The sequence below is a fragment of the Marmota flaviventris genome, chromosome 9 (genome assembly GCF_047511675.1).
Source record: "Marmota flaviventris isolate mMarFla1 chromosome 9, mMarFla1.hap1, whole genome shotgun sequence".
Taxonomy (NCBI): domain Eukaryota; kingdom Metazoa; phylum Chordata; class Mammalia; order Rodentia; family Sciuridae; genus Marmota; species Marmota flaviventris.
The window spans coordinates 29,609,934-29,624,847 of NC_092506.1; the positions used below are offsets into that span (position 1 = coordinate 29,609,934).

Genomic DNA, 14,914 nt, shown 5'->3' on the forward strand with positions numbered 1-14,914 from the left:
TGTCACAGTCCTATCCATCAGCTTTATTTATCTTCAGCCAAAAAGTTAGAAGATAAAAATTTTCCAGTTCCTGACAAAGGCATTACAGTATAATGGGTGAAAGTACAGAATTTGAAGCCTGATAGATCTGGGTTCTGATCCTAGCTGCATCACTTCCTAACTGTATGACCATAGTTTAATCACTTTTCTCTTATAGTATCAACTTCCTCAAATATAAAAAGGGGGTTAGAATAACCAAACTATATAGAGTTGTTTTAAAGCTTTGAAATAATATATGTAGGTCTAGCTCTGATTCATTCTTATTGCTGATTAACTATTAATTTTGAACAACCCTGAAGTTTAGACAAAGTTGGCATCTTGGTCAGTTTTAATCCTTGTTCAAATAATAATACCAATACCTCAGGTGAAATAAAATGACACACTGCTCACAGCATATAGACCAAGATGCATCTAGTAACCAGAGTGGATGAGAAATGCTTCTTTCTCTGATTCCATTGCAATTCTGTCAGCTCCTCTTTCTCTGCACTGTTTTTCTCATGCTTAATCTCACTTTCCTTTAAATAGAATTGATGGAACTAGAATGTAAGAAGGAAGGAAGGAAAACAAATGCTCTGCATTTTACAACCACATTATAACCTATAGGGAACAACTGGCAGTAGTGCTAAGAAGCAGAGGGAGTGAGGCATTTATATAAGAAAATATTTTTCTTTCCTGAAACCCCAGCTTCTGATTAAGAAAATAATTCTTTCATGAACCTACAATGACTTATATGTAGGTCATGGGTACAAATAAGTACATTTTGGACCATCGCAAACACTTACCATTTAGGGTACCCCAGTTTTATCTCAGCCTTTGTTAATAATTCTTAAAAAGTTCTGAAGCCATCTTCTTATAATTCCAAATTGAAGAAAACTTGCACTTATTGACTAAAATTTAAAGCATCTTGAAAAGAAAAAAGAAAAGCAAAACCTGTTCCTAGCATCTGTTACAGATGCTTGCCGTAGGGTAAAAAGATGAATGCAGTTCAGCCATACAGAGCTTACAAAAAAGAAAGGAAGCTTGGGATTTTAATTGGAATCACATTGAATCTGTACAGCACTTCGGGAAGTATGGCCATTTTGACAATGTTAATTCTGTCCAAGAGCATGGGAGATCTTTCAATCTTCTAAGGTCTTCTTTAATTTCTTTCTTTAGTGTTCTGTAGTTTTCATTGTAGAGGTCTTTTACCTCTTTTGTTAAGTTGATTCCCAAGTATTTTATTTTTTTTAAGGCTATTGTAAATGGGGTAGTTCTAATTTCTCTTTCAGGGGATTCATCATGAATGAATCATCTTTTGATTTATGGGTATCAATTTTATATCCTGCTACATTGATGAATTCATTATTAATTCTAGAAGTTTTCTGGTAGAATTTTTTGGATCCTGTAAGTATAGAATCATGTCGTTGGCAAAAAAATATATATATAGTTTGAGTTCTTCTTTTCCTATTCATATCCCTTTAATTTCTTCTGTGTAATTGCTCTGGCTAGAGTTTCAAGAACTATATAATAGAAGTGGTGAAAGAGGGCATCCGTGGAAGCTATGGAAAAATGGAATTATTAACATTTTGCCTGCCTTTTACTGGGAAGAAGAAGATGCTTGAGACTAGCAGATTTCTCTTAAAATGAAAAAGACACCACGAATAACAATTTTGCTATAACTGCCCACAGGTGAAGAGGCATAACCAAGGACATCAAATTTAGTTATTCTTAAAACACAGACTGGAATTTTGTGACTTCCTAAAATCTATTCTTAGTCCTTGCCAAAAACTGCTATGAAAACAAACAAGGAAGAAGTAGGCTGTGGCCAGACTCCTATTGGATCTATCTCAGGGACCAAAGTCATTCTTTCACATTAATTTAATTCTATCTAAAATAATAAACCCAAAAGGAGAATATTTTCAATGCTTCATAGCATATTTGTCCTTTAAGTATAAGATGTGAGATTTTGATTGGGAAACTGAGGCACAAACAATTTACCTATAACAAATCATGACACATGACTATAGCAAGAAACTCTTAAGACCCAGAAGTCTGTCTGAATTTCTTGGAATAATGCTGCAGTCATGAAGTAAAGTATAACAGAAAATACTACAAACTTTTGATACCTCAGCATAGCATACCAGACTCATTATAAGCTGGATGCACCTACCTTTTAGTCTCATCTCCTGAACAGTCCAGTCTCAGAGTTACCCATTAGTTCCCACACGGCATATGCATTTTCACTCCTCTGAGCTTTTATACTCAGGATGACCTTTCTGTTCTATTTGAAAATGTCTGGCCCTACCTACCTGTCAAGTGCCAGAAGAAACGCCATCTGTTCTGAATTTTTTATTCTGAGTTAGCTAATCGACATATTTATTTTATAGAATTATTTATAGTGCAGTGATTAAAAGTTTGCACTCCAGAGTCAGACTACTTGAGTTGGGATGCTGACTCTACCAGTTTTTAGCCATGTGATATCCTTAATATATAACCTTCTTGCAATGCAATATTTCCATCTCAGATGAGAAATAATGAAGGTAATGCAATCACTTACTAGGACTGTTGTAAGAAATAAATGATCTAATATATTTATATGTTTAAAATATTTCCTCTCATATAGTTGGTATTCCATAAATGCTTTTTTCTAGTAATTATGACAATAATGATTATCCTATATGTAAATATAAAATTAAAATTAAACTTCTCTCTTCAACCTAGACTTTGAGATCTTTAAATGTAGGAACAAAATAAGCCTTAGTCATCCTCATGTCCCTGAGGCATAGTAGTGGGACTGGCACACAAAGATGTTTGCTAAACAAATTAATAAAGTCTTTTCAGTCTAAGAGATTAAGGAATAGAGCTCCTACTGGAAAGTATTATCTTGATGAGCTCTGAGGTCAAATATATAAACAAGATTAACCTGCCAATCATGGTAACTACTGTACTGGATGGCAAATAAAAGTTGAACTGTGTAGGTGCAAAAATGTAAAATGACACCTAGGACCCTTTCTACTGGGCCTTCTCCTTAGAATTATGGAACCAGAAAAGGGCAGGCAGATGTATGGTAGAGTACAGGCTTCTCCTAGATAACATTTCTATTTGAAGGCAAATGCAGTAAATCAGAGGCACCTAGGTTGAATTTTCTAGCTGCGAATAGATTTTCTGGTTAATAAACCAACATGCACAATATAAAGTTGTGACTCTTACAGGCAAATTTCTAAAAATCAAATACTTTAACAAGGAGGCTTGCATTTGACATCAACAAACTTAGGTGTTGGAACCTCACTCTGCATAAAATGCAGCCCTGCAAGTTATATTTCATGTCATCAATAATAGAGTCATTTTCTTTGGCTTCCAGATAAGGATTCCGAAATGAAGATGATGTTAAACAACTAAACCATAAGTTTGCAGTAAGACAACAGAAATTTAAGAGGATCACTGACTCAATTCTATTGTATTTCTATAACCTCTAGATAGTCAAAAAGAGAAATGTATATTCAAGAACATAAGGTTATTCATTTGGGGCGGGGAAAGAGTATCTAGCATACAGCCTCAAGATAATTTTTTCAAGAAACAAAATTGAGATTAAAAATCTACCAAATTATCTCATCTATAAGCAGATTTCTTCATATCTGATGCAAGACTTGTGTTCCTTATCACAATTACATTCCCCATATGAGGAAGAAGTGGGAGTGGGGAGAAATGAGGCTAAATTTACATGAAAATTAAATGACTTGCCTAAGGTCACACAGTTAGTTAGTTAGTTAGTCAGTCAGTCAGCGGCAGAATCAAGAATAGAAGCCAGGTTTGCTGACTCCTCTGGCTCTTACTTCTTCAGAATACATTTCCTGTTGGATCACAGAATCAGCATGGGTCACATTCATACTGATCTCAGCAGGAGATTTTGCCTGAATAACAGCCAAGTTTGAAGATGAAAAATTCTACAGAAGTTCCAAGAATGGCTGTTACTATTAAAAAGCCATTTTCCTCTTAGTTAAAAAAAAAAATCATAGAACATCTCAATAGCAAATCAAAATTTAATCCTGATCTTGCTCATTCTCCTCTGAGCACAAGAGTTTAAGGGTCTTTCCCTCTGATTTCCTTCCTTTGCACAACTGTTTTCCCACCAGCAGATCATACTGCCATCCCTTCTCCTCCAATATATATTACTTCTCAGCAGGCTCTGGCTGGAGCAGGGAAGGAGCCAATCTGTAGAGGGAGCAAACATAAGATCTCCCATAATAGCATAGAGAAGACAAAAAATTGCTGCCAAAGTGCAAATTGCTTTTTTGCTTGAGGGAAAAAAATCACTCTGGGCTTCAAAGACACCCTATTATTGAGATGACTCCACTGCAGTTAATATCCATGTTCTACATATTAGGACTTTTGCTCCTCCAAGCCCTCCAAAAATCTTTGCTAGCTACATGAGTGTATGTCATGGATTTGAAGAGTAAATTATCACATGAAGAGCAACAGGCAGCAGCTGTTCTATGGGGTCAAAGGAAAGCTTGGTTAGCTGTTCCACAGAGAGGACCTCTTTTGCTGCTGAAGCTCAGAGGATATTATGTGAGGATGAGATAAAGAAATACACCTGTATAATGGTAGAGGATAAGGAGAGAAGTCGCTTGTAAAAACAAGAAGCCACAGCAATTGAATGTCAGAACAAGTTAAAAACTCACAGATTAAAGGAACCAGACCAAAGTGATCCTCTGAGTACTATGTGTGAATCCTCTTGGCTTTCATACAGGGTCAGAGAGAAGTGTGTTGGTCTCTTGGAGATAGTCCAAAGAGTGGTTGAGTGTATGAGCCCTGAAACCAGACTAATTCAGGTCTTGCCTCTGGCTACTTACTGGTCTTATGAAGTAGGGCAAGTTAATCTTTCCAAGCATTTACAAATTTGACAAGTGGGTTAACTGCATCATAAACCTTACATGAGGATTAAATGAGAATATACAAAAGTACTTTAGACTTAATAAACTTTCAATAAGTAGTGGCTAAAATGATGATGATGGTGATGACGATAATAATTGTTAATTAACAGGACAGCTATACAATAATGCTCAGGGCCAGGAACAGACATGACCAAAAGCCCAGTATCTGTTCACCTCATATCAAATAGCTTAGGAAGTCAAAAGAAGGCAAGGAGACTCCAGCTGGCAGAAATGGAGGAAGATCTATTATAGGAAAATATATTTCCATAGGACAGGAATATTCCTTTGTTCCTTCCACTGATTGAAGACTGACTGAAATCTATTTTTCCCTCTACTCTGTAGAGAGTAAGAAGAGGTGGAAATAATGTCAGCAAAGGACACACAGGTATACTAATCCAAGCAAATCTGAACTCAAGGTCTCCAGAGTCATTCCTCATCCATCTTCTGTGAAGAGAGACCCACATTTCTTATCTGCTACCCTTATGCATCAACTGTCAGTAATACAGAAGTTGCTAGAATAAAATTTTGTTTGTCTTGTTGAAATGGTAAAGTACATATCATAAATGAGAAATTTCATATGAAAGGCAATCTGCCCTGAAGTGCTAATTGGTATAAATTGAGCCAAATGATAGTTAATACAAATAAACTGAATGGAACCAACAAGTATAAATTTAAAGGCTAACAAAATTTGACTCCTCTTCCCTCTTTCTGGTAAACTGGAACATGCTCTTCAAGAGCTCAATGTACCAAAACCCCAAAAGGGTTTTGTCAAGTCCCAGTCCAGAAGAAACCTGCTGACATCCATGGAAGCCCAGCTCAAGGAAGACAGCTTGACATTTTGGTTGCTAGTAATAAAACTCTATGGCTCACCACTGCCTTGTCAAAATGGCACGAAGGTATCTGCAATTAAACTCCAGAGTCAGTACTTCATACTAAATAGTATCTTTGAAGAGAGTTAGTCTCTTCTTAAGGTCCTTGTATTCTTTTAATCAATGTGGCCAGAAAGATGAATGTGTTCAGCCTAAGAAAGTTCTCTCATAACAAAAATGCCATTTGCATCCTGTGGAGCCTGTACATTACCTCTGCTGAAGTATTTTCTCTATTGTGGTCTTGTTTAAACTCTCTTTCTGGGGAAAGAAGATGAAGAGCTATGTTTGGCCTGGATTTCTAGATTTTAAGGAGCTAGAGCTATTCGGGACACAGAAGTACACGCCTGCAATATCAGTGGCTTGGGAGACTGAGGCAGAAGGATCACAAGTTTAAAGCCAGCCTCAGCAACATAGCAAGACCCTAAGCAATTCAGTGAGATCCTACCTCAAAACAAAAAGTAAAAAGGGCTGGGATGTGACTCAGTGGTAAAGTGCCCCTGGTACTCCCTCCCCCCAACAACAACAACAAAAAAAAATAGGAGGTAGAGCTATTCTTGAAAATAGAAGAGGTGAATGCCAAGAAGAACCATACATCTACGCAAAATGGTAAAAACCTTGTCAATAACCAGAAGAGATACTGATTTAGGTTCCCATCATTGGTAGCTTAATGATGTAGTTTGGATGTAATTAGTCCTCCAATGGTTCATGGGCTGGACACTTGGTCCCCAGCGTGGTGATGTTGACAAGTGGTATAAACATTAAGGGGGAGGGCCTAATGAAGGATGATTAGGTTACAGGGGCACACCCTTAGAAGAAATTAATGCAGGCCTTATAACGCTAGATATGTTCCCAGAAAATAGGTTGTTATAAAGGAGCTTGACACCTCCCCTGAATCTCTCTTCTACACATGCTCCCATCATTGTGATGCCATCTACTATGAGGCCCTCACCAGAGCCAATCAGATGATGTCCTTAAATCTCCAGAACTTGAGATTTTTTCTTTATAAAGTACTTAGCCTTAGGTAAATTGCTATAGAACACAAAATGTTAAATTAATACACCTAGTCTACACCAGTCTCCTAGGTACCTGACACACCTCCAATTCGTTTTCCATTCTGGAGGAAATGTAGACTTTTAAAATGCAAACCTGCTCAAGTTAATTTTTGTTTAAAAATTCTTTAGTGGCTTTCTACTGACTTCAGGATAAAGCCCAAACCCGGCTTTATCCTGAAGTCCTAAATGATCTGGGCTCTGCTTTCTTTCTTCTATTCCTTTGTCTGTAACTTTTATACAAGTTTTTCTCTATCTACAACTGATCCATGCTCCTTCTTTGCCTGCTTTCTCATCATTCAGACCTCTGTTTATGTCTGGTAAGCTTCCCCTTTTCCTCCAAGATTGACCAGGAGCCATTCCTCAAGTAGCCTATACTTTATCACTTCCCTGACAGTGTAAGTGCTTATTATATGCTCACCTTTCTGAACTCTGGATCCACACAAATAGGGATCTGCCTTATATGTCCATAGGGCCTGGACCATAACAAGGTCACAAATATATTTTAAATAGATAAACAGAAGGGAGGTGAGGAAACCACAACACGGAAGGAACATGTTCCTTAGGATAGCTGGAAGACTTAGAAGGGACTCACTGAGGCTCTGTAGGTTTAAAGCAGGGTACCTGTGGCTTTAGCTACAGCAGATAAGACACTAGATAGTTTCTTGCAGTTCTAGAGTGGAGGTTGAGAACCAGAGTTTCCAATGGAAGGAAACACTAGGAAATGCAGATGTGGGATAACATTCAGCACTTTAAGAAAGGATTTAGGACGTGAGGAGGAATAAGAAAAAGAGAGAAAGATAAAGAATTGAATTTGTTGATTTGAAATAAAACTAAAAAGTCATATCCTTGCTAACGTCACTTAATCTTGGACAACTCGCTTAGCTTCTCTTAATGAGGGAACTGAACTACGTGATTTTCAAACTGAGTTCTGAGGAACCCTGGTCTCTGCAAAAGTCCCTCAGGATCTACTGAGATGAAGAAAGAGGTTCACTAATGGAAGTGGCCCTAACTTTAAATAGAGAAAAATAGTTCTACAACTTGAGGTCTTTCTTAAAAAGGGTATTTCTGCTAAAAATAGTTTAAATAGCAGTAGCTAGATGACCTTTCTGCTCCCAACCTTAAAAGTCCTTGAGCCTATGTGATTTTACGTGGTACAAATACCCCTAGATTGTGTTGATGGCACAGCTGTAGCACTTCCTAGTTTGTTTACATGACAGAAAAGGTAAGTAAACTAACATCCAGGTTTACTGCAAGGCTGAGTCAATCATGAAATCTACTTTTAAATTTTATCCAACTGTGGATACAGAAATAACAATGGCATTTTTTTTCCCTAAACAAAGCTTTTATACCTGTGTCCTAGAATTCAGAGACTTGGGTAAGATATAAAATTGTTATAGGTCAGAAATAAAGAATACTGGCTATAGATCCAGTATTCTTTATTAGAATAAAGAATTTTAAAGAATAAAACAATCCAATTCCAATCAAAAAAGAAATTCCAATCAAAAAAGAACAAGCAAAAGTTTATTTAGTGGATCCACCTAACCATTCAAATGTAGTGCCTGCGCTTAAAAGATATTCTGAATGTGCTAGAGAATAAAGGAAAGTCACTGTCATCACATACTTTTGAATCTACCTTTATCTGAAGGTTACAGGCAGGAAATGACACAGATGGGGAGAGAGACAGGAGTCTTACAAAATAAGGTCTTCAAAGCCCTGGCTGAAGATGGAGATCCCTTTGCCATTCCTTGGCTGTCCATATTTCATGGGGCATTAAAAGGCCACAAATGTCACTCTACTTGAATTCTGAGAATAGACAGCAACAGTAATGTGATCTTACCTGGGTCCTTCCTCGTCACCCTGAAAGACAAGAGAAAGAATAAGTATTAGAAATCATTATTGGCAGAGACCAATTTAGATTTTCTTTTCCCAACCTGAAAGCAAACATTGTGCATTTATTGTAACAAAGACAAACCAACAGATGTCCAAGGTCTAAGATAAGAGCTAATGTGATCCTATATTAAAACTGCCCAGCAGAAATGAACTGAGAATTTGCTCTTGCAAGCAGAGAGATGAATGCATAGACCTAGGAGGCCTAAATAATGGCCTCGCCTTTTTATTTGTATGACCAGTAATATTTGATTCTGAGCAAACAGAGAGCCTCAAAATAGAAGCAGGTCATAGGCAAAAGCTGACCAGCTCCAAAAGCATCAAGCTGTTTCCTTCAAAGACTTTATTTCTGCCTTGGTCTAGCATTTTTTATCCAAACATGAACATAGAAACTCTAATATATAGGATGCTAAGGTAGAAAAGATACAGAAGTGGGACTCAGGAAATTGGGATTCTAGTCTGAGCTCTGAAACTTATTAACTATGCATCCTTGGGCAAGATAATGAATTAATCTAGACTTTGGTCTTCTCTGTAAGACAGTAGTTCTGGCATTTGATGAACCATATCAAACTTTAGCCAAAAAATAGCTTTCTTTTTCTTGTTCACTCTTTTGCAAAAATGTTTATTATTCTCTCAAGAATCACAGCTGCTTCCTTTGGGTCTTTATGACCAAATGAGATCGTTCAAATGATTCTTAAGCATTTCTCGAGAGAGCTCGCTTATTTTGGTGACAAAATATCTTTTATATCTCTTCTTTAGTCATTCAGTAATGGTCTCAATAGAGAATGTATCTTCTGGTGTACTTCCCAGAGAATGAATAAATGAAAATGAATGATTCCTAAAGACAATGAACTAGAGCCAGATGCCCTGGATCCAAATTTTGAGTTCATCACTTGCTTGTTTTGTTACTGTAGTTTGCCTCTCTTTTAACTTCAATTTTCGAATTTGTAAAATGGGGCAATAACTATCTCTGAATCACAAGGTGAGTACAAGGATTAAATAATGCCTAGAATTATTAAGCATAGTGCCTGAGACAAAGGATATACTTTATAAAGGTTATTTATGAATATCAGTAGCAATTCAGTATGATTTATTTAAAATTAACTGTATGTAGGTGCTAAGAATAAAAGATAAATAACCCATAATGATCCAACCTTCTAGAAGCTTCCAATCAGCAGAAAGGGAAACAGAAAATGAATTAAATGTTAGGGGCTCTTAAAAAGACATAAACACAATGCTTTAAGAGTCAAAAGTAAAGTAATAAACATTGCCTCTCCAAGAGAAGACTTCACAGGGAAAATGACACATGTATTGTCACTTAAGAGGTAAGTAGAATTTTCCCAGGCTGACAACAGAGAAAGATGGGAAGAACATTGGACTAGCAAGAGCAAAGGTGTTTTAAATACACACACACATGAATAAATAAATATACAGTTAAAAAATTTTGAGTTCTGTGTGTAACTTAAAAAAAGGGGAAGTGGGGGTAAGTTTGAGAGTATAACTGACATAAAAGGAGACTGCCGAGATAGGTGCAAGCCTATAAAGGACAGTTGTAGCCAGAATGCTGCGTTTAATCAGACTACCCACTGGAGGTTAAATAAGGGCAACTGAGCCACATCCCCAGCCTTTTTATTTTTTATTTTGAGACAGGGTCTCACTAAGTTGCTTAGGGACTCATTAAGCTGCTGAGGCTGGCTTTCAAATGGTGAATCTTCTGCCTTGGCTCCCAAGTAACAAGTTGCCACCACACCTGGCAAGAAGTCATCAGAGTATTACGGATTTAAAATATTGATAGGGGTGGTAATCATCTGTATTCACAATGAGAGGAAAGTGGGGTGAGTGGTGGAGGGCCAAATACAAGGACAATGAAAACTTTCTTTGTATTTTAATGCATTGGTATATCCCATAAAAACTGTAATACATCAAGAAAAGTTGTCATATAATTTAAATTTCTTATGAGTGACAAAACAATCTATGACAATTAAATCAACACATTTTTTCAATTATCTTTCGAAGTTTTAATTACTTATTTTTCTGGTATTGGGGATTGAACCCAGGGACCACTTTACAACTGAGGAACATCCTCAGTCCTTTTTTTTTTTTTTTTTTTTAATTTTAAAGATATGGTCAACCTAAGTTGCTAAGGCTTTCCTTCAACTTGCAATCCTCCTGCCTCAGCTTCCTAAGTTGCTGAAATTTCAGGTATACACCACTGCACTCATCTCTTAGGATGTTGAAACATAACATATAAAAAAAAAAATCTAAATTTTTTCCTTCTCACAATTTCACATCTTGATACCAGGGTTAAGAAACTGGAATTATAAAAACATGGTCTCAAATTAATTTCAATAGTTAAGCTTTTATCAATTTACTTAACTTATGCTTTCCTCATCTGCACATGGAGATTCTAACTCTTACCAAGGGTCAGTATATAGATTAAAAAAAAAAATGAGAAAACCTGTGTAAAACTATAAATATGAGACTGCAACATTTTAAGTATTCAACAAATGGTGGCTGTTATTGTACTTTCTCTGAATTAGTGGGAAAGAACAGAGGACATAGGACATAATAATATCTAGTTGTTGGTTCATTCATTTCTTCTGCTTATAGATGCATACTTCTTTTCAGAAATAATGTTCACTATTGCAAAGCATGAGGAAGGCCAGAATGAGATTTTTTTTTTAACCAATGAAGGGATGGATAAATGAGTGAAAGAACACACACACATGAAATATAGGGCCATTTTGAATAGGGCAGCAGACATTCAAATGCCTGCTAACTTGCTAGCAAAGATGAGCACATGTTGTTCCTGCTATTCAAAATGTACATCTCTGTTCTGAAAGTCTAGTTATCCTAGCCATCCTGTAAGATCAATTCTTACTCAGAAACTTCTTCACTAATCGCTTGAGTCACATAATCCTCCTCTGTCCTTCATATCTGTATAGTTCATCCTCTAGGTTAGTACTTAGAAAAGAAAACCAACAGTGACAGCATCATAAAGTGTTTCCCTCTTTGGATGTCAACTCCGTGAGAATTCACTGCATCTAATACAGAACAAGACACATAATAAATATTTACTCAGGAAAAGGAGAAGGGGCAAGAAACTGTTGGATTTAAGATTAATTTCTACTGCTATTATGAGTTTACTCTGGTTTCAAAAATATTAGGAATGATAATCTGTTTAACTTCCATTTAAAGGACTTGTTATATTAAGCCATGTTCCCAAATTCCTTCTTAAAACATCCTCAATGCTCTTGGTCGGCAGGCCACCCTCTAATGTAACCTTCCATTTCTACCTCACGGAGGCAAACAAACTTAATCCCAAACCTGCTTATTCAGCTGAGCTAGTAATTATAATGACACAATTAATTAACAAAACAATGAGTACAAGAGTGACAACTGTTGCTTCTACGAGTTGTTTTCATGAAAATTTGAATGCTTCAATAGAGGAATTAAAAAGTAGTGGCAGTTCTGGGCTGGGGATGTGGCTCAAGCGGTAGCGCGCTCGCCTGGCATGCGTGCGGCCCGGGTTCGATCCTCAGCACCACATACAAACAAAGATGTTGTGCCCGCCGAAAAATTTAAAAAATAAATATTAAAAAATTCTCTCTCTCTCTCTCTCGAAAAAAATTAGTGGCAGTTCTGATTGTAGATGATGAATGCAAAATGCAAGAATAATTTTTAAAAACCTAAGATTTTGCATTCAGCTTGCTTTCAACATTATACCTTCCAGTATAAAGAGTGTAAAATCGAACATTTTAGATGGTACAGTATAGATGTGATTTATACCAGAAACATTACAATTAACTCCAATTAGCAAAATCATATTTTCAAAAAAGCCTTGACTCAGAATTTTAAAAGTGTACATAGTTTAAAATAAATGCTTAAGCTATACGTATATCATTTTAAATGATGCCCCCATCTGAAACAACTTTTTTCTAGTATCATTTCATTGTAGTTCAGTACTCTTTTAAAAACTGTACAAAAGACAAAAATGCCCATAATATCTCCAGAATAAGCACGTATGATCGAAAGTGTTTCTCTACAACTAGACCTCCCTTTTCCCAGTCCTTTGGTTAGAGAGAGCTAGCTTTTCTTGGGAATTTGCTTTCTGTCTTTAGCATTAATGCTTCCAGTTTGTGGAGTACTCAGGACAGGACACATAAGAATCAAGAAAAACCCCAAAGTAATTCACTGCCTTGCCATTCCTTGAATCCCAAGTTTCCCAGTCATTATGCCATCTTTCTCCACCTTCAAAGTCTTCTGATAGGTGACTTTTGACAAGGACTTTTGCTATAATTAGTATAAGAAGTAAAATGGAATGTGTTCATAGTTCTTCAGAACCAAAGTTCTATTTTGCTTTACAACTAAAAATAAAAAGGACTGATGAGTGGAAGGTTGAAAGTTGGCTAGAAATGCAATGAACCAAGATTGGCAAAATATTAATGGATTAGAATCTAGATTGTTGGTATATGGGTGTAATCCATAAAATCCTTTAAACTTTGCTGTATGCTGGAGAAGAACAAAATGTTGAGAAGAATCTTTTGGTTAAATTCAAAATGCAGATGATTATTTTTTTAAATACCACACTATGCAAAGGGAAGAAAAGAATTTCTCTGTTGAATAAAGGTACTAGATATTTGCTCTAACCAGTAAGTTATCAGATTTATTGGAACAAGAAGCTATTAGATTATCTAACAGCTCTAGCCAGCTGAATGCTACTTCTTATTTTTAATAGCTTATTTTGTCACAGCCTGATCTTTAAAGTCTTATCAGCTCCTGCATTCCTAAGAGTAATTCTGTCAGTTGAGGTTCTTAAAGGACAGATGATGATGAGATGGGCTAAATTCGTTATTTGAAATGAAACTAAGTGAAAGGGATGTCACAAAATCCAATCTTTAATTTTGAAGGAACAATCTAATCAACACACAGAATAAATATAAGGGTCCAATTTGAGACAATGATAAGCTATTGATCTCTTAAGTTAAATCTGATCTCTTAAGTTAAATCTCTTAAGTTAAATAAAAAAGTTGAACTTTTTTATTTATTAAGATACAAAATGATCACCTCTACATGGTACAGTGTCTTAGGCATGCAAGAACACTGAATTCTAGTTTTTCCACAGATACAAATGGGATGCTTAGTGTTTATTCTGTGACATTACATACTAGGTGCATGTAACTTGCTTTTTTTTTCCTTTTTAAATTAGAGCTTTGTAGTTATACATAGAAGTTGGGTTCATTCTGACATGTAACTTGCTTTTGATCTTTATAGGGGCTCAAAGCCAAGAATTTGCCTTGAGTCTCAGAAGACACTTTGGACTTGGATTTTTGGGCAAGGCATGAGCTGTTAAGACCATGGGAACTCTTGGAGAAGGAATCTTGAAGGCTGGAACTGTTAAGACTATAGGGACTTACGGATATAGACTCTTGAAGAAAAGAAGCACCACCAACTCATTAATATAGGGTATCTTGTTTTGCACTGAGATGTACATGAGATTTTGGATGCTAGGGCAGAATCATATGGCTGGGATATGAGGTGTCCCCCTGTGTTAATGCAGGAGGTAAATGGATTAAATTATGAGAGCCACAACCTAATCAGTGGATTAGTAATTTGAAAGGGCTACTGTACTGGGTAATAACTGTAGGCAGGTGGAACATGGCTAAAGAAAGTGGATCACTGGAGTCTCTGTTTCCTGGATACTATGAGGTGAGCAGCTTTTCTCCACCATGCCTTTTGCCAAGGTGCTTTGCCTCACACAAAGTGATAGAGTCAGCTGCTCATGAAATGAATCTCTGAACTATAAGCTCAAAATAACCTTTTTCTCCTCTAAGCTGTTCTGGCCAGGTATTTTCATCATAGCAACAAAAACACACCTAGCATCCAAAACATTCTAGGGAGAAAGCACAGGTGCTGGAATAGGACAAACTTAACTGAATCCTGGCTCTATTTTTTACTCACTAGATGACACTGGGTCAGACTCTCCACAGTTCTCTGCATCTCAATATACCATTTGTCAAATGGAGTTAATAAATGCTGATAGTAGAGTTAAAGGAAATGATGACTATAAAGTACTCTCTTGTCTATCTAGAAATTTATTTAGTGACATGCTTTCTTAATTCTAGGGAGGATGAAATTAAAATAAGAAGAAATA

General features: G+C 36.4%; 1 protein-coding gene across 2 annotated transcripts in view; it reads right to left on the bottom strand.

The window, feature by feature from the left end:
- Trim44 (tripartite motif containing 44) overlaps window positions 1-14,914 on the bottom strand; it is a 112,188-nt gene that overhangs the window by 46,784 nt on the left and 50,490 nt on the right. For both annotated transcript variants that reach the window (XM_027936440.2, XM_071616300.1), the window contains exon 4: window positions 8,711-8,730. In XM_027936440.2, the coding sequence (XP_027792241.1) occupies window positions 8,711-8,730 (20 nt within the window). The remainder of the gene's footprint in view (window positions 1-8,710; window positions 8,731-14,914) is intronic.